The sequence below is a fragment of the Cyrtonyx montezumae genome, unplaced genomic scaffold (genome assembly GCF_038088225.1).
Source record: "Cyrtonyx montezumae isolate F1298 unplaced genomic scaffold, pur_monq_1.0 scaffold_30, whole genome shotgun sequence".
Classification (NCBI taxonomy): Eukaryota; Metazoa; Chordata; class Aves; order Galliformes; family Odontophoridae; genus Cyrtonyx; species Cyrtonyx montezumae.
Window position 1 is genome coordinate 1,994,570 of NW_027072035.1, and position 18,851 is coordinate 2,013,420.

General features: G+C 41.7%; 1 protein-coding gene across 2 annotated transcripts in view; it reads right to left on the reverse strand.

Moving 5' to 3' along the window:
• Positions 1 to 2,444: 2,444 nt before the first annotated feature.
• Positions 2,445 to 18,851, reverse strand: part of RCL1 (RNA terminal phosphate cyclase like 1) — a 28,772-nt gene continuing 12,365 nt past the window's right edge. For both annotated transcript variants that reach the window (XM_065744181.1, XM_065744182.1), the window contains 3 exons: positions 16,291 to 16,447; positions 8,250 to 8,353; positions 2,445 to 2,744 (listed from right to left, as the gene is read on the reverse strand). In XM_065744181.1, the coding sequence (XP_065600253.1) occupies positions 2,594 to 2,744; positions 8,250 to 8,353; positions 16,291 to 16,447 (412 nt within the window). In that variant the 3' untranslated portion in view covers positions 2,445 to 2,593. The remainder of the gene's footprint in view (positions 2,745 to 8,249; positions 8,354 to 16,290; positions 16,448 to 18,851) is intronic.

Here is an 18,851-nt window from a genome sequence, read left to right on the forward strand (position 1 = left end):
AAATACGTCTCAATGCCTTGAAACAAAATCCATTAGACTCTTAATGTCACCTATGGGGTAGGGGAAGAAGAGAGTGAGTATCTGTACTATAGCAGTAACATAATCACAATTTTGAAAATATTACCCAGGACAGCCATGTACCTACTGTTTTGGCCTTGCTATCTCACTGTGTGCTTTCCCAAACATTTACTGCACTGGCTTCCAGCCACACATCTTCAGTAAAGTGCACTGGCTGGGACTGAAGTAATTTCACCTTCAGCATAATCTCTGCTACTCCAGAATCTGTTCTACAGCAACTTAGCATGAATTTTCTGATGTAAACACAGAAGATACGAAAAGTTACCATCCATCTCAGAAACTGAACAGCATTTAACAGTACAAATTAGAAAAATAGAATTGGATACCACGTAAAAATCACATTTTTCAAATAGTTTTTATATTAGCACAGTAGTAGCTTTTCCTGTTAGGCAAGTTGAAAGAAATGACTTGCTCTAATTAGTTTTCTGTCAAAACACTTCTCTGTGCTTCTTTACCCTGTCCTGTATATTTAAAATGCACATTACGAAGTTCTATTAACTATTCCCTTCCCACACCTGTACCCCTTATGGTCCGTCCTTAAGTTGTTCTGTAAGCAGAAAGGTTTCCAATCACAGCTAAAGAGTATTATCAGAATAGTCAATCTAAAGCCACAAACTGAATTGACAAATAGCTCAAGGAGTACGAAACTAATCTGACACAGATGATCAAAGGTTCAAGTCCTAAGATTTTTAAACCTACCATGATGGACTGAGACTAAAAATGCATCTCCTTGTAACTAGCATCCTTCCCATAAAGTCTGTTTATAAAAAGAACATGAATGGTCTTCAACAGAAATTACTTTTTCTGTAAAATTGCCCTGTGCTACTGAACACGGGATCAGCCCACGAGTGCAGGTGTTAATCACCATCCTGCCTGTAAACAAACAACTCTTATCTATAGGATTTACTCATAAGTACTTTTCACACAATGTAAAGATCAAATAATTTTTAAGGAAGCTCTTAGCTAAACCTCATTTGGAACTGTTCCTGTTTCTCCAGAGCCTGCCTGCTCTGGAGGACTTATTCTTGTTATATACATGTATTTCCGTGTAAAGCAGCTAGCAATTCTGAGTCATAGCTAGCAGTCTGTTGTAGAGCAATGCAATCTGGTAGTTCTCCCTCAGCAGGGCTAAGTTTCAGCCGCCTAACTTCAAGACAGAGAGTTATTTATGGTCAATTTTATGACATAATTACTCTACTGCTAAGGAGTCTGCTACCTGGGCAACACATCACCCTTCCTATACTTGGCACATTGAACATTTGGAAATGCTGTCACAACTTCAAAAGCTAAGAGCTTTCAAAGATTGAAGGGAACAGAGCTTTCAGCTTTTGAAGCTGTGACAGTACTTCTTAACATTTATGTTGATTTTAGAAATCTGAGCTGTGCTGTAAAATTCCATCCTTAATTAATGCAGCTTTTAAACATTAATCCATCATCTCATCTTGTACATTTCATCTTTTGGGACAGTGGATCCCCATATTTAACAAAACTTTAATTTGGCAATTTTACAGCTTTTTATTGCACAGGAACAATGGGAAGCAAGGCAAAAAATTAATCCTTGCCCAGAGACTTTTTTTTTTCTGCAGTAATTTGAAATGTACAAAATAGCTAAAGAACTTTAATTTGCTTTCTATTGAATTCCTTGGGATTTACTTATTACCTTCCAACACTTTTTTGCAGATAAGAAGTAATAATGGCCCGACCTCCAACAATTCCCTAAACCGTTCTTTTTGCATAACACATCCAAATAGGCGCTTATCATCAGCCACTTATCATCAGGGCTGGGAAAAAGTTAATTGGTTTTAAACGGGGGAGAAAGCCTTATTTAGAACAAAATATTTTCCAAAACATGTTTAGATAAGTTGTAAAAAAAGAAAGATGTACAGTACAAAAATAACTCACGGCCTCCAGTAGTTCACAAAGCAAGGGTAAAATATTTTTATAAAAAAATCAAAGTTCTTATTCAGTTCGATGAAAATTTTTCAAATCACAGGTCATATCCCACTTTACAGTGGCATTGGATAGAATTTTTAAGACAATTACAACACAGTCACTAGTACTTGCTCTCATAAATATACCGCTTTTTAACACTACTGCGTTTTATTCCACAGAGTGAAACATGAAGTCAAGCGTAGGATTCTTTCCTTCCAACAGGAGTTCAGCATTAACTTCATCAGGTTTGCACTGAATCTACCAAAAACTTTTTATTGGGTAAGAATCTGTATCCTGATAGCAACTGCCAACACCTGCCAATCCAAACAGCAGTCATCCACTATAATCTCTTTTAAAATGGTGCAGATGAACAAAACATACTATTCCATGTGTATCAGCAATGCATCTTCAAAAAGAACACAGTTCTAAACAGTCTGAAGTAATTTTATTGTTTGCATGAGCAAGATGGAGTACCTCTGCACTGGTTTTCCTGGTGCCAGAATAAGCACGTGGGAAGACACTTTTATCAGATCTTTGCCGTGTTTTCTGATATCCCATTTTGTAATGTCTGCAGATAAGTTCCTTATCTTATTGTTTTACTAAGGTTGGAAAATCCAATGCCAACACACGTCATTAAGACTTTCTCCCCGCCCTTGTGTTCCTCTTCAGGGGACTTCGTTTCAATTTTAAACATGATCTGGAAGAAGCTTCTCAGGTGTCGCAGAAACTCAATTCTGAGGGAGAGAAAACAACAGAACTTAAGAAACAAAACAAAAAGCACAACAGCAATACCTACTAGTGCCAATTCCAAAGGTAAGCACAGTGAGCACGAAGCATAAGAAGACTGCTTTGTACAGAGAAACAAGCCTACAGGCTCCAAAATATTTTGTCACTTGCATTGCAGCTAGAAAACACCATGTACTCCGTATAAGCCCAGAGGAATGTAACGCCTGGTAACAGCAGAACAAAATGGTAAGGAAGGAAAACAAATGGAGAATGAACAGGTGTAGCCAAGCAAGGTCACTTAGTCACAATGCTGACTCTCCACTAGGGTCAAATGAATCCTGTATCAGCCTGCAGTATATTTCCTCTCCAACTCCCAGTACTTAAAGCAGAAACAAAAGATAAATAGAGATCATAGAATCCTAGAATCAGCAAGGTTGGAAAACACCTACACGATCATCCAATCCAACCACCCACCTATCACCAACAGTTTCCACTAAACCATGTTCCTCAACACAATGTCTAAATGTCCCTTGAAAACTTCCAGGGCTGGTGATTCCACCACCTCCCTGGGCAGCCCATTCCAGTGCTTGACCACTCTTTTGGAGAAGTATTTGCTAACATCCAGCCTGAATCTCCCCTGGCGCAACTTGAACCCATTACCACTAGTTGCTAGTTACATGATAGAAGAGACCTGTACAACCCCAGCAAAGAACAACCTTCATTCAGGTAGTTATAGAGAGCAATAAGGTCTCCTGCAAGCCTCCAGTTCTCCAGACTGAACAATCCCAGCCCCCTCAGCAGTTTCAGTAAGGCCTGTGCTCCAGAACCCTCAACAGCTTCACTGCCCTTCTTTGAGCACACTCCAGGGCCTCAATATCCTTCTTGCAGTGAGGGGCCCAAAACTGAACATAGTACTTGAGGTGCAGCCTCACCAGTGCTGGGTACAGGGGGACTATTACTTCCCTGCTCCTTCTGGACACGCAATTTCTGATACAAGCCAGGATGACATTGGCCTTCTTGGCCAATGGGCACACTGCTGGCTCACGCTCAGCCAAGCATCAAGCATCAACCAATGCCCCCAGACAGCCAGGAGTTTGACCTTTGAGGCATACTTCTAGGCTTCCTAGTGTGGTGACTGATGCTTCATGCCTGCTGATGTTCAAGAGGCATTTGAATAATGCCCTTTCACATCTGGTCTGTCCTGAAGCAATCAGGCAGTTGGACCTAATGATCTTTGTGAGTCCCTTCTAACTGAACTAATCTATCCTATTTTCTCCCGATTTTCAAGAGCAGAAAGCAATTTCCTATAATTTCAGATTGAGAGGCATGAAGAGACTAAATAGGCACAATTTATGTTTTTTTTCTGACAGAGCAAAGAGGATCTGACAGAAAAAAAAGCAAAAAACTATTAAGAAAAAACATGACAAAACAAAACCTAACCTAACCAAACAAAATAAAAATCCAAGAGAACATTCCTACTGGCTTCCCCAAAACAGGAAACATGCAGTTACACCAAAACGCTAAAATGTAAAATTGCTAATTGCTTTCAACATAATTGCTCTCTTCCAGTCACAGTTAGAGGCAAGACTGTCTTTGTGACCTAACGTTTAATCTTCTACACTAATTAGCATGTACTCTTTCTAGATTAAGTTTGACCTTTTGAAGCAAAATGTGCACATCCAGTCCATGCATTTACACGGTTGGCAAACTGCAAAAAGCTTCTGCTTTGCGTGCTAAAAGCATCATCACAAAGCTAATCACACTTACATCGTGATATTAAATCAAGAAAAAGTGCCCAAGGGCAGAGAGCAAAATCTCATAGCCTCCTGGCACCTTCTATACACAGATATCCAGGAGCTTCTAAACAGAGCTCAGTGGGCACTGCAGAATTGGGAACTGCATTACCCACTTAAATTCTACTCCTGCACTTGGATGTGTGCATGGGGAGAAGAGAGAAACAGCAGTAGCCAGGCAAACAGGTTCTACTGTCACTGACACTGGTTTCCACTTGGTGATTTGCCTGTGGAGCAGTCCACTGAATACCTCTGCAGGGTAAGTGTGGGCATGCGGATTCCCCTGCTCTGTACAACTTTTCACCCCATCTTCCTGGGCTAGTGACCAGTCTCTGCACAGGTACCAGCTCTCTCATCTTCTAAATATGTTAGCAGTTTTAAGGAAGAAATGAATACTGCCTTTCTTCCTTGCCTCTCCAGCCAGGGGAGGCTCTAAGTAGGCAAACAGGCACAAGCTGGCACAAATACTTCAATAAAGCTGGCAGGCAACAAGCTCTGTATCAGCCTCCGTGCTAGCTGGGTCCCTTCCCAGAGCTCTGGCAGTGCAACAAGCAAAAACACAAGCCCAGAACAGCAGAAACACAGCACTGAACGACAAGGAGGATACAGAATAAACTGCTTAAGTGCCAAAGACAGCACTGAATCAGGTTTACGAGAAAATCCTAGAAGCTGATCAGCAAGCTGTGCAACATGTCCATGGGACTGACTCAGCTGGTACTTCTCTTTACATTTTTAGATTATTGCGACTCTACCTCTGCTTTTGGACAGAGCAAAAAAGCAACAACTCTCATGTAAATAAGACAGGCTTAAAGGAAAAGGGAGGGAGAGGCTGCATGGAGATCAGGAAGGAGAATTTGTTAGCAGTAGGAAACATGAGGTAAGAACTGTGGAAATGGGAGAAAAAGAAGGGAATAAGACAGATGACAAAATGAAGCAGAAAGCGGGCTGCTACTAACTTGAGGCTGATAAAGGTGTGGACAGGTCTACATTCCTAATAATAGGCAGTTGCATCAAACGTGCAAAGCCAAACGGAGGAGCAACAGAGGGAGTGAGCAGTACAGCACAGTTTTATCTTGCTGGAGACTTTTTATTCTCAGGGAAGAACAATGCAGAGATGAACATTTTGTTAAGATGAAGGACAATTAAATGAACCACACAAGAGATCTTCCTTGGTGCCAGACTCCTTGGAATTAACAACCACACTATAATTACCCACACACACAGGTATGTATCTATAAAATCCTGTTTACAGAAGTGCCCTCTTTTCCCAGAAGCCTACTGAGCAGCACACTCACTTCACATGCTCTAGCTTGCTGTCAGGGCAAAGCGACCAGCTCGTTAGTCACTGCTTGAGAAGACCCGGCCGCCAGCAAGGCTGCTCTGTTCCCTTACCCCGAACACAGGGCACGGGGGAGCTCGCACACGGCGCACATCAGCCACACACGAGTGCCAGAGCCCAACCCGTCGGGTCCGGCCTGATCCCTCCACCGCCCCGCCCCCCCCAACCCCTCTCCCTCCCGCCCTCCAGGGGGCGCTGCATCGCGGAGGCCCCAGCCCACCCCGGGCGAAGGGAGACTGGAAAGCGAAGGAGCAGGAACCACACCACACGCCGCCCTTCCCCTCCGGCTGACGGCCCCGAGGGCCTCGCAGGCAGCTCCTGGGTCAGCTCTGCGCCGCGGTGGGTAGCGCTAAGGGCTGGCCCGGCCCGGCCGAGGGGCCGCAGCGGGAGGTGGCTGCCTCCTGTTTGCTGCCGCAGACACTCAAGCCCTCTCGGGCCGCGGCTGCCTCTCCTTCTCTCCTTTCTCGCTGCCTGTGCTCGGCCCTGTCATGTTTTCTCTGCGGTTTTAGAGCCCTGCACACCACAGCTCACTGCGAAGCGGATGTACCTTTTTCCTCCTTGAGGCCTTTCAAAGCTGGCAGCAGTGCTTCCCCACTGCTCTCCTCCGTGTGCTCCTGGTCCATGCAGATTCATCTGCACGCAGATAACACCAAACTGCAAGGCCCTCATCTCTGCCAGATTTACGATTTGCTACCATGCAGCCTTCGTGAGGTGGCAGCATGCTGAGCGTCCAGGATTATAAGCAGCTCAACTGACAAGCACTGTGAAATCCGCAATATAACACAAGAGGCTGCCATGAAAAGGAACACCAACCCTGTTCATAGAGCATTGTTTCCACTGCAGGTAAAACAATGGCTCTGAGAGAAATACACGAATGAGGAAGATAATTCCTTGCTCTGGTGGGCATATTCCAGAGCATTGTATCCTCCTCACAGAGCTTTAATTCACCAGTGGAACTGTCACATTTAGGCTGCATTGTGCTAGACAGGGAACTCACTCTGCAATATATATCTAATAACCCTTCTGGAGAGAAGGGATGACGATGACTACTGCAATTCAGTTCAAAAACTTGTGCATCTGATGAGCTGCTTAAGGGCCAAGTTTCTTGATCCTTTATCAGCTGCCTTAGTGAGGGTATGAGCTACTCCAGGCAGAGTTGCATGATCTCTTGTGATGCTCCAGAATGTCTGCTCCTGACCTTCATCTCTGCCACACACTCAGCCTGGCAGAAGTGACAATCCATCCATTTGAAATCAGCCTGCTTACAAAATAAAGTGGTGTCTCACACAACTTGCATAGTATCAAGAAAGAAAAAAAAAGGCTAAATGACACAAGTCATTGCTTTGTTTCACATGCTTAATTGTGTACTTCTTTATATGCCTTTCACATGGATACCTACTTCACAGAGGATTACTTCACCCCTGAGCAAAGGGAGGCTTACCTGCTCCCTTCCCCCCCCCCTCCCCTCCCCAGGAAATCTGATGCATGTTGTTTCCCAGGTATACGAGATTGAAACTGAAGTTAGGCAATTTCTAGATCTCATGTGATGGCACCACCATTCTTCAGTTATCACAGTACTGTACCTTTCACGTATACAGCACCGGTACCATGATAACCGAAAAAGGACAGTTCACAGTCTTATTGTTTGATGCCATTGATAAGCTACCTTTCTCCCACCTTGCTTGACAGAAAACTGCTCAGTCTCTTCAAAAAGCTATGATGTAGTCGGTCTGCTAAATGTCATTTTTTATATTGAATGTCTTCTACGTACCCTGTGTGTTTCAACTAACTGTGATAAATTTATTCCTTTTGTTTCCTTAGAATCATTACTAGTGACAGACAAACCTTTAATAAAATTCAAAATTAAGGAGCATCACAGAAGTCCACTACCTCACAGAACTAAAGCTTTGGGGCTGCATGTATATCCAGAAATTGAACTCTTGAGCTGTTTCCTTTAGACTGTTACAGCTTTAACATTTGGTTAGCCATTCAAAACAGGCCATTTAATTCCCCAGCTACAGAGAAATCACTAGGAAAACAAGGTAGTGTACACTACGCAACAAAAAGCTAAGTAACATTGTATTGTACATATACAATATAAGACCAAGAATCCACAATAAACCTAATCTCTGCAATTTTAATTGCTTCAGAATCAGGAAGAATACACAACAGTAAGAAAATAATATTTTAACCTGTAAAAAGAACAGTAGGTAACTTACACTACCCATCTCATTTTAAGACAGGTACAAGTTGTTGTATTCACAACCACAGACAACATCTTTCATACATAAAAAAAAATAGCTGTGTGATAGAACTAGAGAACTAAGTCATTACAATGGAAAAAACAAAAACAAAAACCAAACAACCACAAAACTACTTACGTGTACGGAGACAGAGGTCCTAATAGGACTTTGGATACATCCTGTTGTCCAAGGGTCATGAGCAGCAGAGCAAGGCTCTGGTTTGTTGAATCAACACAGCCTCCCTATAAACCAAAATGTTTTAATAATTAATCTCTGTACAAACCAGAAATTGAAATGGGAGGAGAGTAATAGAGAAGAAAGGTATACTTAAAAGGTCGAATTACTGCTCTCAGTTTTCAGAGGCCAAAAAGATAAAAATCTAGGTTTTGTAACAATGACAAATTCATTTCACCTGGAAGGTTGGTTAAGAAATATAACTAAACTAAAACCTGGTAACAATATCAGAACAAAGAATTCTCTCATCTCTCCCTGTTCTGTTCAAGCATTACAAAACTGAAGTATGGAAGTATTTCTAAACTTAAACAGCTTTTAAGCAAAAGGATGACATGAACTTCTGCATGTCACTCTGCAGATCCAAGGCCATATGTAGTCTGTGAAGTTTCCTGCTCAATTAAAACTAATGCTAAGCCCACTGAACACGTTGACTGGAGAAAGCAAAACAACAAGAGACTGCTAACTGGCAGTTAGTTAGCTTTTTAGACAAAGTACAAGCTTATCATTGTAAGAAATATAACTATTCAAAGAGAAACGGAGGAGAAAAATAGATTTTGGAATAGATAGACTAAGAAAACACAATTATGTGACAACTTGAGCACATTTACTCAGTGAAAAGGCAGAAAAAAGAACTTTTCCAGTGAGAGATGCTGACAGTAATTTTCAAGATAATTTTACTTCAGTATAACCAGTCTCGCTGTTCCTTGAAAATATAAATTCTACACTTTGAATCATATAGCTCTTGTTGTAAAAAAGGGTTGTAAAGACCTTTACGATCTTCCTTACATCTAATCTAAACCTCCACTGCTGCAACTTGTGGCTGCTCCCATACGTTCTATTACTCGTCATCTTAGAAAAGAGACCAACAGTAACTTCACAGCAGCCCTCTCAGGTAGCTATAGAGAGTGATGAAGTCCCCCCCCCCAGCCTCTTCATGTCCAAACTTAACAACTTCATTTTTGCCAGCCACTCCTTGTATGTCTTGTTTTCTAGTCCGTGCACCAGCTTAGTTACCTTTCTCTGAATGTATTCCAATGACTTGACATCTTTCTTGTAAGGAGGGATCCAAAACCAGACAATGAACTAGTGGCCAAGTCTCCCCTGTGCCATGTACAAGGAAATAGTTACCTTATAGAATGTGTTGGGTTGGAAGGGACCTTAAAGATCACCTAGTTCCAACCTATTGCTGCGGACTTGCTGTGAGCAAGACTGCCACCTACACTAGGTCTGGTTGCCCAGGGCCCCATCCTACCTGGTCTTGAATGCCTTCAAGATTGGCACATCCACAGTTTCTCTGGGCAGCCTGTGCCAGCGCCTCACCACCCTCTGATTAAAGAATCTCTTAACATCTAACCTAAATCTTTCCTCTTTTATTTTAAAGCCATTCTCCCTTGTCTATCATTATCACACTGCAGGCCAGCCTGCTATTGGCCTTCTTGGACACCCAGGCATGCTGCTGGCTCATGTTTTTCTCCGCAGGCAGACAGCTCTGGTGCACTTGCATTCCATACTAAAGCAAGGAACTGCCTATGCAGGACAGCTGAATTCCTGTCAGTAAGAAGCTGCCAGACACAATTAGCTTCCATGTGGCAGCAGCTTTGACATGTGGAGGCAGGGCCAAGAACAGCATCATCACACCCTGAAACTAAAAATGCAGCCCACGGGGAGCACAGCTCCCAGGAGTGCTGCAAACAGAGTGGGCAAACAGAGCATGGTGTGGCAGTTGGCACAGGCAGGGCAGATTATCCCTCCCCGGTCAGGGGTCTGTCTCACTTCTCGGCTGCCTCCTGGATGACGAATCTAGCCATGGTCTCCATTAGGCAGAAAGCTCTTGCCTAAAAGAAAGCAGTTATCCAGTCTGAGCGGCTGCCCAGAAACACGGCTCTTAGTTCTCTGGTTGCAGGAATGCCCGAGCCTGCTGCTGCCCCTACAGAACGGTAGAGATACTACCTGCATGAGGCATGAGCCTATGCATGATCCGCTCAGGATGAGGGCAGGAACTCAAGGAGGAGACAGACAACCAAATCTAGTTCACCCCTCTGATTATTATTCTTTACTTTTAGTTCAGCCTGGCAACGGTGAAGTCACTGAGAGAAACCTGAGGGCTATCAAAAGTGACTTCAGGGGACTGGGGTGGTTAGTGGACAGAGTGGAAGTACAAGTGGTGTTTTCCTCTAGCCCTTCAGGGGCAGGGAGGGAACTGAAAGGACCAGAAAAATCCAGCTGATAAATACATGGGTGAGAGGCTGGTACCACTGCAGGAATTTTGGCTTTTTTGACCACTTGGGCAGTTTACTCTGCATGTGGCCTGATGGCTCCTGTTGATGTCCACCTACGTCATAGGGAAAAGAATTCTGCCCAGAGTCTGGCTGGGCTCATGGACTGGGATTTAAACATGATTTGAAGAGAGTAGAGGGCAATAGCGAACTTGCCTATGACAAGATGTGGGACAGCATAGCTAAGTTAGAGACAAGGTGCTAGTGTATGCCCTTAACCTGCTGCATCTTATGATGAATATACTAGGCAGCAAGTTGGCAGGTTTCAACACTAGATTTGATGGGGAAGACTATGTACTGCCGAGGAAGAGAGAAGAGTCAGAAAACACTGGTGCTTTAGGAAGCAGCTGGAGAAAACCTGATTTTTTTCCAGAAGAATTTAGGAGGGCTCCTCCAGGAAGGTAATGTGATTGACAGCGCAGCTGAAGAGCCTCTGTACCAATACATGTAGCATGGGAAATAAGCAGGAAATGGAAACTGTGGTGCAATTGGAAAACTACAATCTTATTGCTATCAATGAAGAATGGGATAACTCACATAAGCCTCAATCATGGTATTCCCGGTATGAACTGTTTAGAAGTGATGGGTGAGGCAGGAGAAGTGGGGGAGTTGCCTTCTATGTTAAGAAGTGGATAGACTGTGAAAAGCTGTCCCTGACAGGTTGAGTGCTTGTAGGTTAAAGTCAGGGACTGGACTGATAAAGAGCATCTGGTGGTTGGGGTTTACAATAGGCCACTTGACACAGGGGAGCCTGTTGATGAGGCCTTTTTGCTTGAGCTACAAGAAGCATCACATTTGCAGGATCTCACCCTGATGGGAGATTTCAACCACCCAGATAAATACTGGGAAAACAACATAGCGAGCTGCAAGAAATCTAAGAGATTCTTGGGGTCCATTGATGAGAACTTCATAGTTCAGGTATTGGACAGAGGCAAAGCACTGCTGGACCGGTGGTCACCAAGAATGAAGAGATTGTAACAGATGTTAAAGAGCAAAGGCAGCTTGGGCTGCAGCAACCATGTTGTAGTCTAGTTCATGATTTTCAGAGTGTGAGCCTGGCAAAGAGTGGAGTCAGGACCTTGAACTTCAGTAGAGAGAACTTAGTGAACTTCAGACTGTTTAAAGGAGTTGCTGGATGAGATCCTTTAGGAAGCTGTCCTTAAGAACAAAGGAACAGAACAGAGCTGGCAGCATTTATAGTTGAAACAAGATGATCTTTAGGTTCCCTCCAACGTATGCCATTCTGTGATTCTATGTTCAGATGGCTGCCAACCTCCAGGTTCTTTTCTAGCAAGGCTACTTTCTAGTCACCCTACTCCAAGTCTGCGGCACTGCACAGAGGTTCCTGTAACCCAAGTGTAACACCTAACATTTAGCCTTACTGAATACCATACAATTAGACATTAGATTTATCCTACCAGACCCTCCTGTAGAGTTTTCCTACAATCAAATAAATCAGCACTCCTGCCCAAGTAGCCTCAGCACTGAGAGGAACACCAGCTTTTAACCTGCTGCCAACCAGATTTAACTAAACTCACAATGATCTTTTGTGCCCATCCATCCAGCCACTTCATATAGCAAAAGATGTGCCACACTGAAGGGAACATCTTCATTATATATACCACCATGAACTAACCCTTACCAACATACGTTTATATTTGTCATTTTAACATTTACATTACATTTACAAGTGATCCTGCCCAGCTACTTTGTGCTGGTAAGACCTCTCTTGGAGTATTCATGAGAGAACTGGAGTTGTCTGCCTGGAAAAGAGGAGGCTCCTAGGTGACCTGATAGCAGCCTCTTAATATCTAAAAGGGTCTGTGGTGATAGGGCAATGGAAATGATTTCAAGCGTAAAGAGGGTATGTTTAGGCTGGATATAAAGGAAGTCTTTTACAGAGGGTGGTGAGGCACTGAAACAGGTTGCCCAGAGATGTGGTGGATGTCCCAACCCTGGAGATTTCCAAGGCGAGGCTGGATCACGCCCTGGGCAATGTCCCTGACCACTGTAGAGGTGGTCTGTAGAGATGATCTTTCAAGGTTCCTTCTAACTCTAAGGATTCTATGGTTCTATAAACTGTGTGAATCTACCACACCAAAGCTGAGGTTCAACCTAATGCCCTCTTTGTCAATGATAAAAATTATGCTTACTCTGAAAGTACAGGGCAACTGCAGAATTTGTTGGTGCAATTTACAGCCACCACTCACTAGCTGCACTTGCAATTCTGAAACGGGTACAAGAAGAGAATTTGGTAAGACATTCCTGATACTGAATTTTCCTTGTCCGCAGACAGCTAATAACTGAAAATGCTCATTATCACTAGGATGAAAACTTTACCTTTTCCTGAACTTTCTTTTTTTTTTAAAAGCCAAAAATATTATAAAACATTTTTTTTCCCCCATCAGATGAATGGGAAATTTTAGGGTTTATTATTATCCTTATTTTATAGGAAAGCTTCAGTCAGTGTAGAGACGACCATGTCCTGTAAAATACAGCAAAACATGCTGTATTTTACATCACATCTTGACTGCCTTCATAGTCGCTGTTGCTTCAATGAGTTAGCCATCCCTACTATTATGCATTAGTAATGCACTGCCATGCACATTCCCATCTAGGCAGTTACTACACAGGGAAATTAAGAGATTTTCTTGTAATGTAATGCTGACAGAACAGTAACTTATGTCAAATGAAACACAAAGAAATGCCACTCCCAATGAGGCCAACTTTTGTCTCTCAGTCTGCTGTTTACTTGAGTCAAAAAAACCAAAACAACCCCAAAACAAAAACACTCTCACTAGAGATGGGATAGGTGAAGTCAGAGTTGAAGTACTGACTGTATTCCAAAACAGCTGTCACTCATTACAAACCTAGGAAGCAGCTTCTAGCTCAAGTTAATTCAGTTTATTTCAGGTTCTCCATTATTGTTTCCATTGACAACAGAATCAGATCCAAGACATAATTAGAGACAGAGACAGAAATGCTACAATACAAGTATCACAGTATAATGCAGAAGTATAAATAACTCTGGGTCTTTGATAAAAGTGTGTTTTGAGGAGGATTACTCTTCCAAGCTTGAGCTCAGCTTTATAATATCGGTAACACTGCAGGATAAGGTTTTTTTTTTTCTCTTACACATACGGTACATACATGCATGCTTTAATTGACCTTGAAGCATATTATTTGTTAGGTGAGGTGCAGAACCATTTTCAGAAAGGAGTTCAGACTTGTCACATTGAACCAAGGCTCTCTTGAAAACTAGCATTCAGTTCAACACGTCATAGATATTAGCTCTAGCTGCATAAAACAACAACCTTACCCCTTCTGCGCTCCCAAGCTCCCATAACAATTCCACTTTTCCTCATAGAAGAGCTCACACTTCAGTTGCTACTACATCCAGCCTTATTTCTAATCACAAGCTATATAGGTATTCAACCCTTTTTATGTGTTTCCTGGCCCTTGCTTTCTGTCAATTGTCTGATATATTAAATTCCCATAACTAGCTCCTCTCAAAGCCAAGAAAGGAGGCCTTCTTTATTGGCCTTCTGTAATTAGCCTTAGGTAAGAAATACACATAGATTCGTAACTATAATGGTAGCCATTCCACGCCCCTCATTCAGGGCTGTTGTAATCAGCAACATGCTATTTACTGATAGTCGATTGGCTCTGAAATATTTTCATCTAGAAAGGTATACTAAGAAAGCAAGAATCATATATGCCCTTTTCAACTTCATTTTTGATGCTTATCAAAAGGGGCAATTTAGCACTTTGCATAGCAAGACTCAATCCCTCAGACTTCCTGCGTGGTAAAGTTCACATAATAGCAACGATTAAGCAAGCACTTTAAGCCTCTGAGCTCTTTTAAACAGTAATGAATTCCAACAGTTCTGTGGGTGATTCTGACAACTAGAATCCTCTGCAGAGAATAATCTTCAATGCTGCCAGGGTATCTTTTTCTTATAAGCCCCAGACTTCCTACAGGCAAAGACACAGATGGAGAAACAGACTAATCCAGCACACATGCAATCTGAAAAAAGAGAGAGGGAGCAATTCTCCCTGGAGCATTCAGAGAGTACCAAGTGTAAAGAGAATGGAACTTAAGGACTGCCTGTTCACAGCAGTCTGTTCTCCCATGCATTCTCTTCCTAACTTCTTACGCTATATCTAGGGAAACCAAACCAAACCAAACCAACCAACCAACCAAACAAACAAAAAAAGAGGAAAGAAACCTCCAAACAGTATCTTCAAAATAAGCGAACACAGCATGTTTTGTGGTGTGTTTTGATATCTTCTCTGGGATCAAGCTGATCCAAGCTTGGAAAAAAAAAATTAAAAAGAAAAAAACCCACAAATGAGCAATACCAATTTTTCTAACTCCTGGCTAACACTCTGTGCAAGTGTGTATCATACACAAAGTCATGAATTCAAGTGTATACTCTGAAAAATACAAAATTAACCCTACCATATTAGTTATGATGGGAAGCAGGGATTTTGTGAGTACTGAGTAAGATCTAAACACAGATAAGCAGTACAATAGCCATTAAAATGGGAACTTTTTAACCATGAGCTGCTGCATGGACAGTCCACACGCTGTTCAGCAGTTGCCACTTACTCTTGGAGTGCCCATGCATCATAAAGCCTTCCAGAAGTGCCTACTGTTCCATGGACACAGATAACAACCTCTTTCACCATGAATTTTCAAGGATGCTGAAACCTCAGGCCCCATCACTTCCTCATGTAAATACCTGTAGGACCCTGTTTACACCTCAAAATGCTTTTTTCTAATTGACAGCACTTCCTAAAACAGAATTGCATTAATTGCATTTTTAACACTTTGCTAGGCCATGTCACTTTATTATAGTTCAGAGCAATTACATTTACTTTGAGTACCATTTGTAGATGGCTGCCTCCTAAAGGCCACATGTGGTTTGTCAGTACTAACAGCTGTTTACTTTGATATCTATGGCAATACACAACAAAAGTAGATATGTTCTTTATTAGATCAGAGAAACTCAGTAATCGTTAAATCATTCCAAGACTGAGAGCCAGTCGTCCACTAGAAGTCTCACCACAGATAAAAACAAAAATTTTAATAGAAAACCATGCTGTGGGAAACTGTAATGCAGATAAGATTTCCAAGCAAACACTGTCTTTGCACCTCTCCAACAAACCATTCAGTTCCTTATATCACAAACAGAGCTCAGGACATTTGACACGTTATTGCTGCAATAAAATGACCAGCATTGAAACTAGCTGCTTTTTCCCCCCTTTCCTTCCTCCTTCCACTCACAATGCTCCAATTCCACTGCTAGCTTAATAGCATTAACTCTCTTACCACTCTGTTATGATTAAAAGAAGTGAAAAGACCACATGAAACAAAGTGAATTCTGTTGCAAACAGAAGGCAATGAAAGCAAAAAAATTTTCTGCTATGATCCACAGTAAAATAACATGGACACAGGAAATAATATGGCAGAATAAGTCATCATATCATTAAATGAACCATTCATAAAACACTTCCCACTGGTATCAAGAATACATTGGCAGCACTGGATGATTATTCTGTCTGGATCTCAGCCTGAGTGTGTCCTCAAATCTCCTGTTCCTTCACCAATATATCATCACCGTCTTCCCTTTCAGCTGTACACACAAAACATATTGGCCACTTACCCTATATATCTCCTCAAGCAACAGCTTAGCACAGTTCTGGCCAAGATCCTCAGGAAGCACAGCTGCTCCCTGGCCTTGAGGGTTTGAGGCTAACTCAGCACTAAGAATAGTACCATTGATGGTTTCTGCAATGAGGCATATGCCAAAACCTGGAGATCTGAAAGGAAAACACATTTGATTTAACAACAGAATTAAATAACAAGCCAAGAAGAAATATCGAACTTATCCTCAAGTCATGAAGAGCTCCACACAAAGGACATTTTAGGGAACATGGCCTTTCCAACAAAATTCCCATTCTAGACTTTTCATCTGCCCTGGAAAAAAAGATTAACAGCATCTAAAAGCTAAATCTAGTATCACTAGTCCCAAATACACTGTGCTGGATATTTCTGGCTCAAACTCTTTAAAAACAAACAAATAAATAAAATTCATATAAAATGGTATTTCTGGGATTTTTTTTTAAATCATATTTACTCAGTTAATCTTTGAATTTTTCTGAAGTATCTTGAGTTTCTTCACTGTCACATTCAAGTACAAAACTAACTTTCTTTAGTTAGGGATCTACCTTTTTGCATGGAAGCTTCAGTATATAGCAAGATGAACCACAGTACCAAGCAGGCAAATAAAAAAAATCTGATTTACAATACCTGCATTTCACAGAACAGCTTGGATTGGAAGGGACCTTAAAGCTCATCCAGTTCCAACCAGCAGTATCAACAGTGATGTGAAAGACAGGCCACATTCTGGACAGCCATGCACAGCTGTCACACCACGAAATGGAGTGTACTGATCAAATTAACCGCACGAGCTGGTTGATGTTGGTGACTATGTTGAAAAATACTGTTTTGTAGCTGAGAATCTGCTCTGTCAAATAGTGTTATTGTGTTCTTTGTATCTATTACAGTTTCCTTGGAAAGAAATAGGAGGCATCACATCCGAAGCAACCTATTTTTTCTCAGAGCTTAAAAAAATACTTTTGTCAGTGTTAAGAAATACTTTTGCTAACAGAAAGTAACAGATGGTTGAGTATAGCTTGTTGAGAAATCAAAAAGTTATAACTAGAAAAAAAAATCACAAGATCCTTGTATTTTTATGTTCTGGAAGAGCACCAACACCTAGTCATTCAAAATAAGGTTGACTTTTCTCTCCGGGGAAGATTTAGATTAGACCTGAAGAAACATTTTTTCTCTGAAAGAGTGGTCAGGCACTGGAATGGCCTGCCTAGGGAGGTGGTTGAGGCACCATCCCTAGCGCTGTTCAAGAAGCATTTAGATGAGGTGCTAAGGGATTTGATTTAGTAGTTGGGTAGGGATAGTGATAGGAGGATGGTTGGACTAGATGATCTTGTAGGTCCTTTCCAACCTTATGAACCTATGAACCTACATACAGCATTTCCCACAGTTATGGACTTATACTGCCTCCAGTACTCAAACTTTTTAATTAAAAAGCTCCACTGACCCAAAATGGTAAGGAACATCATCGACATCACCAAACCACAAAAATAAAGCCTAAATACCAGTACAGATGAACTGTCCAAGTGTCAAAAAAACAGTTCTGCCAGAGTCAGTTCAGCAGGGAGGAAATGAACAGATGCTCATGGTTCCCACCCATATTTAACTGCTGGTACTTGCTCAGAAACACAGAAGTTATGCTATTTTTCCTTCTTTCATCTGAGAGATATAGACAGCAAGAGTCAAAAGAGGTTGCTTATTAGGGGCTACAATTTGGACAGTAATAATAACTATACCCAGCAGCAGATTTTGCTAGTGTTCAGTAGCCTGTGTCAAACTGCTGAAACAAAATCATCCAGAGTCTCATGCACGAGCAAACAGTGTTAGGAAACACCTGCAATAATGAACACTCTGCTGTAAAAAAAATATAATAATAATCAGAAAGCTTTTGTTTGGAAAAACATTACAGGTGGTAGAAAATGCTCAAATCTACTTGAAGCTACTGGCACTGTGGGAGGGACAGAGTGCAACACCCTACGTTCTGAAATCAGGGCTTTGTCAAGGCTAGGCACAGGTGTGCTGAAACAGTCCTTGCTGTTTTAACTCTTCAGTGAATGGAGACAGCAATTGGGATGAGATGCGTTTCTTGTCTTCCTTGTCCTGTCTACACATACACAAGTACCAGGAACCTAGTAACACAAGAAGCTTTGCCAGAATGGGACTGTGCTGCCACCATACTTAGACTGGATATGGTAGCACAGCAGCAGTAGAGATTGACATGCACCAGCAATGTGGAAAGGGGAACTCGCCTTTTTTTCCCATGCCATTACATATTCTTCTACATGGGTTAATCATGCAAGCAGAAAATACAATGGTGCTGCCTTAATTCAATTTAATTTTCTACCTTATAAAAGACTTTAGAATTAGTTAACAATTTTCAGATGTGTAGACTTATGAAGTTAACAAGTTATCTCAAAGATAATATTTCCAAGAGAAACTGAAAAAAAGCATGCACATTTGGAATTAAATATATAGGAAGACAACATACAATCTCCAACCTTCAAGAAGTGACAAGCAAACACCATTACTGACAGATATCAATAAAATTGT